This window comes from Hyperolius riggenbachi, chromosome 9 (assembly GCF_040937935.1).
Source record: "Hyperolius riggenbachi isolate aHypRig1 chromosome 9, aHypRig1.pri, whole genome shotgun sequence".
NCBI lineage: Eukaryota > Metazoa > Chordata > Amphibia > Anura > Hyperoliidae > Hyperolius > Hyperolius riggenbachi.
In genome coordinates this window covers 116023306-116040005 of record NC_090654.1, presented here as the reverse complement: position 1 = coordinate 116040005, position 16700 = coordinate 116023306, and the positions used below count along the sequence as shown (strand labels likewise).

General features: G+C 44.9%; 1 protein-coding gene across 3 annotated transcripts in view; it reads left to right on the top strand.

Moving 5' to 3' along the window:
- LOC137532644 (protein-L-isoaspartate(D-aspartate) O-methyltransferase-like) overlaps positions 1-10012 on the top strand; it is a 100376-nt gene extending 90364 nt beyond the window's left edge. For all 3 annotated transcript variants that reach the window (XM_068253386.1, XM_068253387.1, XM_068253388.1), the window contains exons 8-9: positions 1415-1584; positions 6286-10012. In XM_068253386.1, the coding sequence (XP_068109487.1) occupies positions 1415-1584; positions 6286-6298 (183 nt within the window). In that variant the 3' untranslated portion in view covers positions 6299-10012. The remainder of the gene's footprint in view (positions 1-1414; positions 1585-6285) is intronic.
- The last annotated feature ends 6688 nt before the right edge of the window (positions 10013-16700 follow it).

Genomic DNA, 16700 nt, shown 5'->3' with positions numbered 1-16700 from the left:
TTGAGGAGATGGGACGCAGCTGCGGGTGGATGCGGGCGTGCGAAAATCTGCAGCATGCTGCAGATTATTGGATCGCACCGCACCACTCCGCACACCATGCACGCAGTGGAAACTGTTCCACTGGCGTGCATGTGTTTCAGCACACCTGCGGTGCGATGCGGCTCCTAGTGGAAACTAGCCCTTCATTTTTGAAAATGTGACAGAATCTCCAGAAATAAGCAGCCTTTCTTGATTTTTTTGCAAGTGGTTCAGTTTCATGACTGCAAAAACCATAAAAGTAACCAGGTAATTGTAGAGTGCAGTCACAGCTGTTACACAGGGACGGATCAAGACCAAGTTGCGCCTGGGGCAAGGTCAGGTTTTGGCGCCTAAACTGCCATTAATTTTGCCGCCTTTTTAAGAATTCAACAAACTGTGCCTGGTGCAAGATACCTGCTTGCTCCCCCCCGATCCGTCCCTGCTGTTACAAAAGCAAAGCCTGCAATAGTTACTTACAGTGATTGAAAAATACCCAATATTAATATAAATGTGTTTTTTTTTCATGATGGTAGTTCATGATATTTTTGATAAAATGATACAGAGGGATTTGCATGAAGTAATAAATTGTTCAGCATTGATAAGGTTAACAAAATTGCCGTAGGCTGGTTTCACACTGGAAACCAGCATTAGCGATGCGGTTGTTCGCGCCTGACGCACCGCGTCGCACCGTCAAAAACCGGCTTCTGCGCGGTGTTCCCTGTCTTGCAGCCGGCCAAGCAGGAAGTGACGCACGCTTGCCATCACTTCCTGCTTCAGGTATGCAGAAGTGCACGGAAGCGTATTGTTAAATTACGCTTGCGCATATAGCGTCAGTGGGTTTTTTTGGGGTTTTTTTTAGAACCCACACATTGCCATAGACTAACATGACTTCCGGGCCGACGCAGATCACCACAGAATCCGCGCGGTACCGTGGTTCTGGCCCTGCGTCGAGGAGGATGCGAAAACATCACTTCCGTAACGTAGCAGTCTTAATAGACTTTCATTGCATGGCGGTGGGGTGCGGTAAAAATACCGCACCGTCTTGGTGTGAAAGGGCCCTGAGGGAATTGAAATGAAATTAAGAAAACTGCTAAAGATCCTATATATTAAGGCTCCTTTCACACTATGCACATTGCTTGGTCATAAAACAGTGAGACATGCAGTACAATGCAGTACAGTATGCAGTACAATGAAAGTATGCCTCACTAAAGTACCACGTGAGTGTTTACAGTGGCAAACACACTGCATGCTGTTTGTATTAATGTGATAAACCAATAGGAATGTCAATGCATCACATTGTGATGCAATGATATTGGCTGTAGTATGAAAGGAGCCAACAGTGAAACAGAAATAAATGTTCCTTTGCAGTAAATAACCATTGTTTTGTGTTGGGCAGCTACTGAATGAGTTGAAGCCAGGAGGACGGCTGATCTTGCCTGTGGGTCCAGAAGGTGGAAGTCAGTCTCTGGAGCAGTACGACAAGGATAGTGATGGCAATATCACAAAAAATCGCTTAATGGGTGTGATGTATGTTCCTCTAACAGACAGAAAGAAGCAATGGCCAACGTAAGAGCATCTCTATGAGTTTATCATACCAAGTACAAGACACTGGGCCCCATCCAATTCACATTTCCTCTTAAGTTTTCTCTTAGGAGATAATTGTTATCTTCTGTTTAAAAATAACTTTTCAGCACTCTGCAGTTGAAAAAGTAGGAGAAAAAGTACTGTCAAAATTATTATGAGTATTATTCTGAGTATATCTGCTTGCTGGTGGCTTAACCTCCTCAGCGGTAAGCCAGAGCTAAGCCACCACGGAGGATTTATCAGTCCCTGGTGGGCCGATTTGCTTGCTTTTTGCTTTGTTACACGCAGCTAGCACTTTGCTAGCTGTGTGTACAAGCCGATCGCCGCCGCTCCGCGCCAATTCGCCGCTACCCGCCGCGTTAGAGGGCCCCCCCAGACCCCTTGCGCAGCCTGGCCAATCACCGCCAGGCTGCGCTAAGAGGTGGATCGGGACTCCCCCAGACGCCATGACGTGGATGACGTCATCCCGATCGTTGCCATGGTGACGAGGAAGCCAAACAGGAAATGCCGTTCTGAACGGAATTTCCTGTTTGCTCTGATCGCCAGAGGCGATCGGAAAGGGTGGGGGGATGCCGCTGCACAGCGGCTATCATGTAGCTAGCGCTAGGCTAGCTACATGATTTTAAAAATTTTTTTAAAAATACTGCGCCGCCATCCTGGCGGTTTTAATAGACCTCCAGGGAGGTTAAAGGGCATTTTATTGATAAGATGTGAAATATCACCTAGGAAAAAACTTAAGAGAAAAAGTGAATTGGATTGGGCACACTATCTTTAGTGAAGCAGACAACAATGTGCACTTTGCAGAAATGTTTAAATTATATATAGATAAATTTTCATTGATCTGATAACAGATCTGATAACAAAAAGCAAAATCGGGTCACAATGGGTAACTCTACAATATCGCCCTTAGCACTTATTTTAAAATGTACACATGGCAAGATTCTGCTTATTTATTGTTGTTTTATTAATAAATTATATATATATATATATTCACCGGTATTCTTGTGTATTTCTGCAGCAATACCTTTACACAGACCTGCATGTGTAAAAATCACAGCTTGCATAGGGAGAACATCATATAGCTCATAACCATTCACTTGAATGTTTGTTTCCAAAAATAGTACTTTGTAGAAGAGATTAGACCGACACCATCCATCTGTATTTATTGCCCTTTATTTAAAGGAGTTATCAGGCAATAATACGTAAAATAAGGGCTACTTTCCCGGGGCTTCGTCAAGCCCCAAGCTCCCAGCATGTCCCTCGCCGCAGCTCTACCCGCAGCCGTTCGCCGCCACTACCTTCCGGTCCACAGTGATGACGTCAGGTCGGCCTGTACTGCGCCTGCGCGAGCGGAGCGGTCAATCACCGCCATGTGGACCGGAGCGTACTGCGCAGGGCTGCGGCGAGGGACATGCTGGGAGCTTGGTGCTGGATGAAGCCCCAGGTAAGTAGCCCTTAATTTACTGCGCAGTCCGCTCCGGCCCACGTGGCGGTGATTGACAGCGCCGATCGCACAGGCGCAGTATAGAGCGACCTCCAGGTCGCTCTGACGTCATCGCCGGGGACCGGGACGGACCTGCGTTGAACGGCTGAAAGGAGAGCTGCGGTGAGGGACGTGCTGGGAGCTTGGAGCTGGAGGAAGCCCCCGGTAAGTAGTACTTATTTTCTTAATGTTTGCCTGACAACTCCTTTAAAGAGACCCTGTAACAAAAACAAGTGCCCTTGGGGGGGGGGGGTACTAACCTCAGGAGGGGGCAACATCTGGATCCTATTGAGGCTTCCCCGTTCTCCTCCGTCCCACAGTGGTCTCGCTGGGCCCCTCCGAAATCACAGCCAAAAATTTGTCAGGCTGTGGCGTTGGCACAGAATTGCCTGCAATATTTACCTTCTCCGGCGCAGTAGCAGCTCTCGGCTCGGGATCAGGCGGAAATAGCCGATCCCAGTTGGATCAACTCTACTGCACAGACAACTTGTGCCTGCGCAGTAGTGCAGATCTGACTGGGATCGGCTATTCCTTCCTGATCCCGAGCCAAGAGCCGTTACTGCGCTAGAGCCGGAGAGGTAAATATTTACATGGCCGACGTTTGGAGGGGCCCAGCAAGACCACCGTGGGATGGAGGATGATGGGGGAAGTCTCGATAGGAACCAGAGGCTTCCCCCTCTCAGGGTAAGTACCCCCTCAGGGGCACTTTTTTTGTTACAAGTTTTCTTTAAGACAGATATAGCACATTGGCCTCAATTCACTAAGATCATACTGGAGATAAGGCAAGAGAAAACTTGCCACCACGCAGTGAGAGAGTTATCTTCTCTCTTCATTCCTTAAGTTACCTCCTCTGTAGTTATTTTCACACACAGTTAATTAACAGCCTGTCTTTAACTTTAGAATTCTGGAGTTATTTTAAGGATTGGAGAGTTAACTTAAAGACAGAAGAGGTAACTTTAGGTCTGCCTGAGGTAAAATGTTTCCTGAATACCACATGCCTCATCACCATGGTGATAACTCTAGAAACGTTATTAAAGACAGGAGATAAGCTTAGTGAATTGAGGCCATTGTCTGACAACTACCTCACCTTTTTATATCATTCAACATGGATTATTAGCCAATCGCTGCATGGTAAATTATTTCAGCAACTAATCCCATTAGGTCCTGCTATGCGGACCCGATGGGGAACTTCAAACTCCATATGCACATATATGTGGAGAGGGATCACCCTCTGACTTATGCAATAGTGGCAGGAAAACTCCACCACAGAGAGCCGTGCCACCGCTAGCGAATGTGCAGCCCAAAACAGATTACATCACCACGTTACCACCTCTCCGGCGCCCAGTGTGATGGGGAACTGGGCTGGCTGCGTGTGAGCAGTGAAAACGCCATGATGAATGAGATAGAAAAGGGGTATGTTTGAGTCACTTGTCAGACAGGTAGCATGGCTTGACAAAGAAGGTTTACTCTCCGAAATGTTGTTGGAACTGACAATGTGCTATATCGGTCTTAAAGAGTAATAAATACAGATGGATGATGCCAGTCTCCTCTCTTCTACTATGGTTCATTGTGCAGCTGAACCAATAGACCTGGCACATCAATACAGTACACAGGAGTACATCCTTCCCCTATCTCCTTAAAAAATAGTACTTCAGCATGTCAGAGCTGATGTGGCTAATTGGCTCATGTTTAAATGAGCTCCAGTCTCTTTCACCTAGTAACGGTGATCAGTTATACCAATGTCCAAGTTGATGCCAATGTTATGCTGATATCATGCAAATATAGGCAGCTTAGAAATGGACCAGTCAAATGTCAAAGGTTTCCCAAAATCTTTCCCATTGCGCCACACAGACATAAGAAGGCGATCAGTTAATAATTAGCAGTGCACTGAAGAAGAGGAAGCAAAAGCTGTGAAAAGAAAATGGCAGTACCTATTTACAATTTGGCTGATTAATTGTTCTGTATACTGCTATAGACCTGAGTTGATCATGCGATTTGGAGATTCTCAACTCATATCTGCGGGTAGCTTTATCCTATGTGTTTCTTAAAGGGGAACTGAAGAGAGAGGTATATGGAGGCTGTCATGTTTATTTCCTTTTAGACAATACCAGTTGCCTGGCAGCCCTGCTGATCCTCTGCCTCTAATACTATTAGCCATAGCCCCTGAACAAGCATGCAGCAGATCAGGTGTTTCAGTGGTTCAGACTTATAAGTCTGATCTGACAAGACTAGCTGCATGCTTGTCTCTGGTTTTAATCAGATACTACTGCAGAGAAATAGACCAGCAGGGCTGCCAGGCAACTGGTATTGATTAAAAGGAAATAAACAGGACAGCCTCCATATACCTCTCTCTTCAGTTCCCCTTTAAAGGACAACTGTAACGAGAGGGATGTGGAGGTTGCCATATTGATTTCCTTTTAAACAATGCCAGTTGCCTTGGCAGTCCTGCTGCTCCTCTGCCACTAATACCTATAGCCATAGACCCTGAACAAGCATATGCAAATTAGGTGTTTCTGATATTATTGTCAGATCTGACAAGATCAGCTGCATGCTTGTTTCTGGTGTGATTCGAACACTACTGCAGCCAAATAGGCTTCCAGGCAAGGGTTGCCATATTTCAAAGGAAATAAATATGGAAGCCTCCATATCCCTTGTTGCAGTTGTCCATACACACACGTAATAGATGTCGCCCGCCGATGGAGATCAGGACCCGATCTCTCGGGTGACCTCACTGAGGCGAGGCTGTACAGACACAAAACATTGGTATTGCGCTTTTCTCCTGGTGGCCTGAAAGGACCAGAGCTGCAGCCACTAGGGCGTGCTCAGTAGGCAGTAGCAGTGTAAAGGTCCGTACACACGCCGAACTGCTGGCAACGACGGGTCCGTCGTCACCTGTCGCTGGAACGCCCACCCAGCGGGAGGTGACGACGGGCCTATCGTTGCCTGCAGACCTTTAGGGAGTCTTGCCCTAGGTCTCGTCTCCTCACTGAATAGGTGCTGGCTTACTGAATAGGAAGAGCCAAGATTCAAACCCATTTCTCCTGTGTCAGAGGAGACTGAGAAGCGCAGGCGGCCCCCCCAAGCATGGCCAGTACCAGGGGGAGCCGTCCACACCCGTCTCCCAAAGGATATTTACATTTGTAAAGTTATAGGTTTAAAATTGTGCAAAAATCCTAAATGTATTTTCCCTTTTTCTATAGGGATGAGCTGTGAAATTGCTTTGGGGCCCTTACAGAATAAGTTGATGAAAATGGTACTTTTCACATGTGGTTTCCAGGCTGTATTGCTGGAGGACAATGCTTGCTGTGAAACCCATAGGGCCAGAGATTGTTCGGTGCTGCGTAAGAACCACACCTAGAAATCTGTTTGGAGGACACAGCCGGAGACATTTTAAATGTGTAATTATCAAGACATTCAGTAATACAAAAACATGTTTAAAGTTGAACTAAATAATTTTCAGAGTATCACTAAACAGATGACCTAACCTAGGTTTTTGCTGTATGAGGTATAAAGAAATGAGCGCTCACGTGATTTGTGTCCATAGTCATAATGAAATAAAACACAACTGCTTCTTTAATATCAATAATGTTCAGGGCAGTGAGAGGGACGCTTGTAGTCATGCTGGGGAAAAAAGTATCACTGTTTGGTGGATTCAAATTAAGTGGAGAACTTCTTCTTTGGACAACCATCATATCTTCCCTAAGGTTGAGTCAGTAGCTTTTACTGTTCTATCGCAACACAAAGCTACCGTATGTATTAAGGACAGCTATTGATAAAAAAAACCCAACTTTTTTAATACTCTGTATTAGGGTTCATATTACCACTAGTACTAGAGGAACTTAAATTATTCCCACAGTTCTCTCTCCCTCTCTATGCTTTAAAATCATCCTTCACTACTCACACAGCTCAAAATTATACTTTACTGTGTCCTCCTTACAGCATGCAAGAGAGTCTGAGGAGGACAACAAGCTGATCAGAAGAGGTAACAGGTAGCTAGATATGCTGTAATATAACTAGTAGTCAGGGACTGTATACGCCACTACTGACTGACTGCTTGTGATGTTACACTTTTGGCTCTGCAGCAAGTAACTTCCAAAGCTCTGGATGCTCTGTGCTGTCCATGCTGGGAGGGAGGGAGGGAAACATTGATAAAGAAATACTGATAATGCCTTTGTGAACAAGTCAAATAAGTGAATATAATAAACACACATTACTGGAAACTTAACCCCTTACCACCACCTGCATAAGATTATTTCAGCTAGGTTATTACTAGACTATACACTGAGTTGATAGTAACCCCCCTGTGTAGGAACATGGTCCAATCCTGCAGAGCCACACTTTGTATCTGGGGTGTCAGGGTGATTTTACAGCACATAGGCAGAGCTGTGTGAGGAAAGAAATTGCACATAGTATTTTCATAGGGGGGTTTACAGCTGCCCAGAATCCCCCCTCAGACCTGGGGCAGTGTCTGGAGACAGGCACAATTTGTAGTGAAAAAAAGTCACATACTCACCTATGCAGAGGGAAGGCTTTGAATCTTATAAAGCCTTCCAGGTCCTCTCACGGTGTCCTGTTTCCAGCGCTATCCCCCTGGTTCCAATCTGTTACCTCCAGGAGTCCTTGAAGCAGTCGAAACCCCGATTGCTTTCGAAGACAGGCGGCTCCAAACTGCACATTTGTGTTATGGAGCTGCCCGTCCTCAGAAACACTTTGGGGCGCGACTGCCTCCGAGAGCTTCTAGGGTCTTAAAGGCATAATCGATCAGTTGGTGCAATGTGGGGGACAGCACTGGAAAGAGGGGACCAAGCGTAGACAGGGAAGGCTCGATAGGATCCAAAACCTTCCCTCTCAATAGGGGAGTATGTGACTTTTTTCCAGTTACTGTAGCTTCAGTATCACTTTGAAAAGAAGACCATCTCAATACACTACTCACCATGTGAGCATTTAGGTAGTTGAGGTTCCGAATACCATACAGCATGATGCCAGTTATCTTGGGTGCTATTAAAAGAAGAAGAGGAGGAAGACGCCACCTAAAAACATGCAAGGGTATGGTATCAGCAAGCACTCTGCAGTTGGTCGATATCAAACAATCTTTATTATTCCAACGTTTTGGAGCCACTGAGAAACCATTTCTCAAGGCCGTCAGACCAGGTTAATTAAACACCGGACAGTCTTTAGCACTCACAACTACAGCGTTGTGGAGTGTGGCATACACTATGTGCTGATATCATACCTTTTGTGTGATCAAATTGCATGCATTCTGGAATAATGGCACCACCAATACTTTGTAAATCACACTGCTTTTGTGATCGGCAAAACGAGTATGATTTGAAAGTGTGATGGGGAAAGGGCCCACAATACCGATGCAGAGATTATCAGTAATTATTATTGTTCAGTGCCTGCCATTCCTAAATGCTACTAGCTAGTGTTTGTGTACTCTGCCATCTAATAACAGAATCGGCCCACCATTGATGGCTGTTCCCACTGCAAAGCAAACAAGAAAAGTGTAAGGATCTTTCTGTGCACTCATTTTTGGTGTGATTGCAAAGTCCAGATCAATAATAGTGAATTAGGCAAAAAAAAGTTTCTGTACCATTTTAGCCAAACAAATTGTGTAGGTAAAAAAAGTTTTGTAAAAGTAATACCTTTTAATGGCTAACTGATAAAGTTAAATATGCCTGAAGAATCGCACTAGATCACCAAAAGCTTGCATAATTTAACTTTATCAGTTAGCCATTAAAAGGTATTACTTTTACAAAACATTGTTTTTTCTACCTGCATAGTGAATATAATAGCATGTGTACCAAAAATCATGCATGTAGTGTTTTGGTAAAAATCGGATCACATTAGTGGGATCAGAATACCTTGATTTGTATTCTAATGAAAATTATGTTATTGGGCTGAAACATGAACTGAAAATCGCATCAAAAGGCATGCAGTGGGGGAAAATCCCATAAAAAGCCTACCGACAAAGTTTATCTGTAAATTTCTTGGACCAAAATTAAGCAATTGGTCAGCATCTCCTCCTACCACAGGGGAATGATGCTCCAACAAGCATTCCCTGAATAAAGAAACCACCTAAAAATGAGAATGTTAGGCCCCGTTCACATCTAAAATCACAAAATGCTAGCGATTACCGCTAGTGTTTTGCGGGAATGATTTTTCTGCAATTAATGCCGAAAAATTACTGGACACTGTAGCGTTTTGGGAGCAATTGCTATTAGCGGTTCTATACATTATAATCGCAATCGCTCAGGAATCACCGGCAAAATGCTGCATGTAACGTGTTTGCGGTTAATGCTAACCGCAAAACGCAGTGAGTGAGAACACTGCCATGGGATTAAATGGCTAGCAGTTTTTAAAAAAAACGCTAGCGGTTTGCGGTGAGTGGGAATCGCGAGATTCCCGCTCATGTCTGAATGGACCCTAAGAGTATAACCTCACCCCCCATTAGCTGGCACCACCAGAGACTGACAATGTTAAAAAAAAGGCCTAGCTAAAACAATACTATACTCCACACTGTATATTTACCATAAATGCCTTATTAAATTCATTTTAAAATACAGTAATTAAAATTAAGACAAAGGACAGGCTTAACTAAATGCAACAGAAGTTTATTGCTGTATAAAGATGTTAAAGTAGAGTTATGCATCCAGCAAGGCCAGGATTTTCTTTTCTGGTTGCTTGAGGATTCTGGTTAATGGAGCTCTGGATAACCGGCTTTTACTGTAAAACCGTTTTAAACATTCCTGCAAAAAACTTATCTGTTTACCTCTGAAGACTTTAGTTCCACTTTAAACTCTTATTTGTGATTTGAAAACAACTTTTCATGTCAAAAGTTTTCACAACTGTAATTTTGTATAAAGTAATAATTTTGCTTAATATAGTTTATATTACTTAGGCTGGAAATTTAAATTTAATCCTGAGTATATTGAATCAGTTTGTACAACTTAAAATTCAAACCTTTAAATTTGTACTACTCATTAAGTTTTGCAAAGAAATTAAACCTCTAAATACGTTATTTGTAATAGTTTGTACGGTGTTTGATCTTCCGATCTCCCAGCCTTTATGAACTGATCTTATATCTAATTAAAAAATAAAAGTGAACTAGTGCAGAGTCAGATTATAAGACCATTCATCATGACTATCTGTGTTCTCCTTAAAGCAGTAGGATCAGCCATACTATGCCAGGGAAAAAAATACATATATAAGTAGATAAATACTTGATCTACTTACATAACACATGTATCATACTGTCCACGTTTTGATTTCAGTGAATGTTATATAGTAAATTACGAGAATTCTGTTCCTGGTGGGGGCCATGTCTTTTGCCCACAGTTAAGGCTAACTCGTGATGATGGATAAAAAGAACTCCCAGCATGCAATTCTTTGGCACGACTACTAAAGGGCCAGTGTTCCTTAAAGAGAACCTGTACTGAGTAAAAATATTTAAAATAAACACATGAGGTAACTTCAAATGAACATTGCATAGTTACCTTGCCATCATTTCCTCTCAGAAGCTCACCATTTTCTTCTGACAATAATCCCTTCCAGTTCTGACAATATTTTGTCAGATCTGAAATATATCAGTTGCTGTCAGTAAAATATCAGTTGTTGTCAGTTATAGCTGATAGGAAAACTGATGTACCAGGTAATGTCCACCTTTCCCTATGGCTCAAGTGGGCGATGTTACAGTTTAACTGTGTGCTGACCAGAAAGCTGTTATGGGTAATGCCCATTTTCAAAATAGAGGACGGAAAATTCCCTTGATCACAGTGAACAAACAGGACGCAGGACAGGAGAAGGACACTGAGGAGTAGACTACATGGAAGGTAAGTATAACTTGTGTATGCTTATTTTGACTTTTAATTTTCGGTTCAGGTTTTCTTTAAGTATATAATAACTCCAAATCATAACAGCAGAAAAAGTTTTGAAAGTTTTGAATGCAGGATTAGCATCTTTATCACTTAATACACCCAGACCAGTTGCTGTTGAAATTTGATTTTTATGGTGACTATACCGCTTTAAAGGATGGTAGCTGGCCTTTCACAATTTTGGTGAGTTGACTTGATCTTTAAATGGATACTTAAGTCAAACAAAAAAAAAAATGAGTTTTACTCACCTGGGGCTTCCAATAGCCCGCTGCAGCTGTCCGGTGCCCTCGCCATCTCCCTCCGATCCTCCTGGCCCCGCCGGCAGCCACTTCCTGTTTCGGTGACAGGAGCTGACAGGCTGGGGACGCGAGTGATTCTTCGCGTTCCTGGCCACAATAGTGCCATCTATGCTGCTATAGCATATATCATATACCATATAGCAGCATAGAGGGTGCTAATGTGTCTGGGAACGCGAAGAATCACTCGCGTCCCCAGCCTGTCAGCTCCTGTCACCGAAACAGGAAGTGGCTGCCGGCGGGGACGGGAGGATCGGAGGGAGACGGCGAGGGCACCGGACAGCTGCAGGGGGCTATTGGAAGCCCTAGGTGAGTCAAACTCATTTTTTTTGTTTGACTTAAGTGTCCCTTTAACCAATTATACATTAACTTCTATCCTTTTACCTGCCCATGCTTGTGACACCAACACAGGCTGGGGCGACAGTGCAACACTGTCTTGAATCACGTGTAGGGAGTAGTGTTGTGCACTAAGTACGTAGCAACTCGTAATCTAAATTTAAATTAGACAGCGCTGCCCGCAGCAGAGAGGGGGCTAACTTACCCGTGCCTCCGCTTTAGCGCTCCATGTCACTCCAATGCTTCCTTCTTCGGGGTTGAAGGAAGAAGCATAGGAGTGATGTGGAATGCGAGTGGTGTATATCGGCTAAGGCAGCGCCATGGATAAGTTAGCCCCCTTTCTGCCACTGGCAACGCGCTAATTCAAATTCCAATTGCAAGTAGCTACGTAATCTTATACTCGTAACCTTATAACTAGTATACCTGTAGTGCACAAACACTACTCCCTACATGTGATTCATGTCAGTGTCACACTGTGGCACCAGTCTGTGTCAGTGTCACAATATGGGCTTACTAGGCAAAGAAAACAAAAGAACAGAAATTCCAGGAGCCCACACTTACAAATCCAGGTTGCTTAGTCCAGCAACCATCAATGCAGCATGTGTGCCCCAGCGTAGTGTCACTCATGCCTCAGAGTTGTAGCAACCCGGAGGGAGTAATTCGGGCTCAGGCTATTGGCAGCAAATGAATTACCTAGGGTTTTTTTGCCAATTTAAGCTCCAGCTATTGCAAGGACCCAAATTAGTCACTGAGCGCTGCTCTAGCTGTAATTAGCTTTATGGCCTATGACTATGCCAAAATCGTCTGCGTTGTGCCGAAAATAGCTGTCTCGTCAGTCAGGTCTATAATTAAGAACTATTGTTTCTAGAGTTTGAATTTCTAGTGTTCTTTAGTAAAAGAAAAATGTGAGAAAAGGATAGACCTACCAATCAATCCCTTAGGCTATGTACCTAGTGGGGTGGTGTGGTGCAGCTTAACAGGCGCATGGCAACACAAAGTCACACTGCAATTATAACCCTTGTCCAGATAGTTTATACATGTAAGCCACAAGCTATATGCTCCTGATTTTACGCTCATGTGAGACTACCTCAGCGTGTTTCTTCAGCTGTTTATACAGTATTCTCAGGTAGGGGAGTGAACAATGCACTTGATTTTTTTTTTTTTGCTGAAGGATGCTTAAAGTGTACCAGAGACGGGGACTTTTTTTTTTATACATATCTGGGGCTTCCTCCAGCCCCATGCGCATGGATCGCTCCCACCTATGCTGCTTGCAGCTCTGGTACCGGGTCTCGTAACTTCCTCCAGTCACGGCCAGTCTGCGCAAGAGAGGTTTGCCCTCTACATATCTCTCCGGTGGTCGCCAAAGAGATATGCAGAGAGCACACTTCCTCTTAGCTCTAGAGATTGGGTGATCATAGAGAAAGACGCTGGCTGGTAGAAACCTTTCAGGTGAACCTTGGATATCAGTTAAAGATAGAGGGCTCTCTTCTGGAGTTCCAATATGGATTAAGAACACCCTCAAGCAATAGGACTTGGTAAATCAGAAGTTGGAATGGGCGCCTGGACTTACATACCTATGAATATGCTGACGGGAGATTTGGGCGCAGGATAAAGCCAATATAAAGCTTACCATGCTCATGCACAAGTCCCGGCAGCGTTAATTACTATTCCCCCTCCAGGTCGATGTGGATAGTGGGGAATGATATAATTCGACTTCCAGCTATTGCTGGCGGCTGAATTAGTGTTTTAAAAGTGATTTGCGCTCCGTCTTATGGCAGCGCCCAAGTTAATCACTGACCGAATTCCTATTACGGCCTATGACAGCGCCCAAATCTCCTGCGCTGTTTTAATAGCGTTTGCCAGACTTTCCCTGCTCACTTCCCTAGAACGTTATCCATTCTTTGCTCCAGGTCGTGAATCTAGTTATTTTTTGCTCTTGGTCGGCAAGTACATCACTGAGATTAGGCAGTTTACTAAATCAAGCTATCCTGGAATCCTTAGAGTTTAATGTGTTTTCATTTGATTTCTGGAGACACCAACCGCTTTCTCATTGGTTACAACTGAACTCTACCAGTCCCAGACCCATAACAGATCTGTCGGGAGTGGAAAAAGGTGCTGTATCAAGGAGGAAAGGGTAGAACATGCCATATCATTCCTATATAGACAAATTGTGGAAGGTCAGAGTTGAGCTAAGGAGTCACACAGGCTAAACTAAATTCCATTGCATCCTTATGGATCAATGGGCCAGATTTATCAAGAGTGTCTGAGACAAAATATTAGGAGGTTTTTAGAAATCCGTGCAGAACTGTCTCCGACATCCTAAGAAATCACTAGATAGTGCAGATTCCTTCTTAAACTGTAAGGAATAGAAGGAGCTAAGACGGTCTCTCAGACAGAGCAGTGTGTGAGGGGGAATTGCTGTTGCTGAGGTAACCAACACACCTGCTGTCAGCAAGCTCTGAGTGAGGAAGGAGGAGCCCTTCACAAATCACATTTAGCCTGCACTGTCTTTAGAACTGCTAATGAGCACTTCTTATCTGCAGCAGTTAAAGAGACACTGAAGAGAGAATAAATCTCGCTTCAGTCCCCTGCTAAAACGCCGCTATCCCGCAGCTAAACGGGGTCCCTTCACCCCCCCCAACCCCCCCCCCGCAAAATCAACGACCAGATTGGTCGTAGATTTTGCTGCTGCTGGAGGCAGGGCTAGCGGCTGCAGCCCTACCTCACAGCGCGTCTATCAGCGGCGCATCGCCGCCTCTCTCAGTGAAGGAAGACTGAGAGGGGCGGGGGAGAGGCGGAGATACGCGCTGACAGACGCGCGTGGGGCAGGGCTGCAGCGGTTAGCCCTGCCCCAATGCGGAAGCGCTTCCCCGCTGCACGGAGGGGATTTTGAAGGTAAGGGACCCCGTTTAGCCATGCGATAGCGGCGTTTTAGCAGGGGCACGCATGCCCCTGCTAACTATGAGCTCTGAAGCGAGATTTATTCTCGCTTCAGAGTCTCTTTAAGGAATGGATTTGCACTTTTCTTAACTGTGGTGTAGCTCTAGAAATCCACCCTAAACTGCCATTATCACATAGGCTTTGGAAAGTTTCTTACTATCATGCAGAACTGCTGGTTAGAACAGTTTTAGAAGAAAAAACTGTCAGTAATGCTTTGATAAATCTGGCCTAATGTGCTGTGCAACTCCTTGGCTTAATTCTGCTACAATAATGGACAGTTGACCTAGAATTGCAAACTTTGAGCTTATCCAGCTTTGTGACTGAGTGGAGATGAGCAATGAATACATTTGAAGATTGCGATCTGAAGCAACTTTACTGGTGCAGGTCAGTCAAGTTTGTACACATTTTCTGGTGTCCATTGTCTCACAGTGGTTTAACCATTGCACAGGTTGTATAAGTACCTGAAGTAGAGGGGTGCACTCACATCTGTACACTCTCCCATTGGTCATCAATACTTGATTAACCTTTTCTGGACCGCCTCTATGAGATCCTACGCCGCACTTGTGGCTGTTCTAGCCTGATGCGGCGTAGGATCTACACCGGCCCGCAGTTTCCGCTCCCGACGCGATCGTACGCACCCGGAGGGGTAGATTAAGCTGTCATATGACAGCCGACATCTCCCCCGAGTGATCAGCACCCATCGCGTATGGCTGCTGATCACGTGATCACTACGATCGCCATCGGATCGTAGTGATCAGTTTGACAGCTCGGCGGCAGGGGGGGAAAGAAGAGGATCCACTCACCTCCCTGCCGTTCCTGCGACGATCGGCTCCCCCCCTTCCGCTCTGGCCGGCATCTCCGCTCCATCTGACGTCAGCACCGGGTCCAGGCTTGATGACGTCATCAAGCCACGACCCGGAACTGATCGTCAGATAGAACGGAGATGCTGGCCGGAGAAGAAGGTCCCATGCGGCTCATCGCTGGAGCCTGGAAGGTAAGTGAAGGCTGCGGGCAGAAGGGGGGGCACCTGCCACCATGGGGGGGGGGGGACACAAATCGGGCAGCCACAGACGGGTACCGGCCGCCTGACCCCCCCAAACGCGCGCACCCCCTTCCCGCACAAAATGCCTGGTCCTTAAGGGGGGGTAGGTGGCCGGTCCCGAAAAGGTTAAATTAACAACTTCCCTTCATCCCCTGTAGGCCTGTTTTCAGTTCTAGCCTCTTGAACATTCAATCATCAACACAGTTACATGACAACATCACATGACCACTGGGCCAGTGAAGAATAGACAGGGAGGCTCGAACTTGGGATCAGCAGTGTGTAAAGAGGACAGAGAAGACAAGGCGGAACATTGAAAACTTTCTCACCCTGCCAACTTATCTCTTGAATCCTCTCTCACAGGGTAGAAAATGCCAGGGAACTCTTCCATACATTACTATATTTGCACCATCAATATCCTGGATATTCGATCATAACGAATGATGCTGCAATGTGGCCACCCGATCTTAATTTCAATCGATTTTTGGCTGAAATCAATCAAAACATAGGAACACTTTGCCAAACCTACATTGAATTAGAATGGGCCCATCAAGATCGGAGAGCACAGCTACTAATTGAGAAAATGGTATTTGCTTGTATACAGTATAGCAAATAATGGTAAATACAATTTTTCACACCATGAACATTATTATTTAGGATTTATATAGTGCCGACATCTTCCGCAGTGCTGTACAGAGTATATATAGTCTTGTCACTAACTGTCCCTCGGAGGAGCTCAGAATCTAGTCCCTACCATAGTCATATGTCTAATTATGCAGTGTATGCATTGTAGTCTAGGGCCAATTTAGGGGGAAGCCAATTAACTTATCTGTATGTTTTTGGGATGTGGGAGGAAACTGGAGTGCCCAGAGGAAACCCACACAGACACGGGGAGAACATACAAACTCTTTGCAGGTATGGACCTGGCTGGGATTTGAACCGGGGACCCAGCGATGCAAGGCGAGAGCGCTAGCCACTACGCCACAGTGCTGCCCAAGAGTATTTGTATTAATGACAGTATTCTTGCATGTTATGCATGAGCTTAATGATGTATGCTCAACAATTCACTCAATGGAGTTGCTGCCTCAAGGTCATGTACCAGTAGCAATGTTTGCCAAATCTTTATGTAT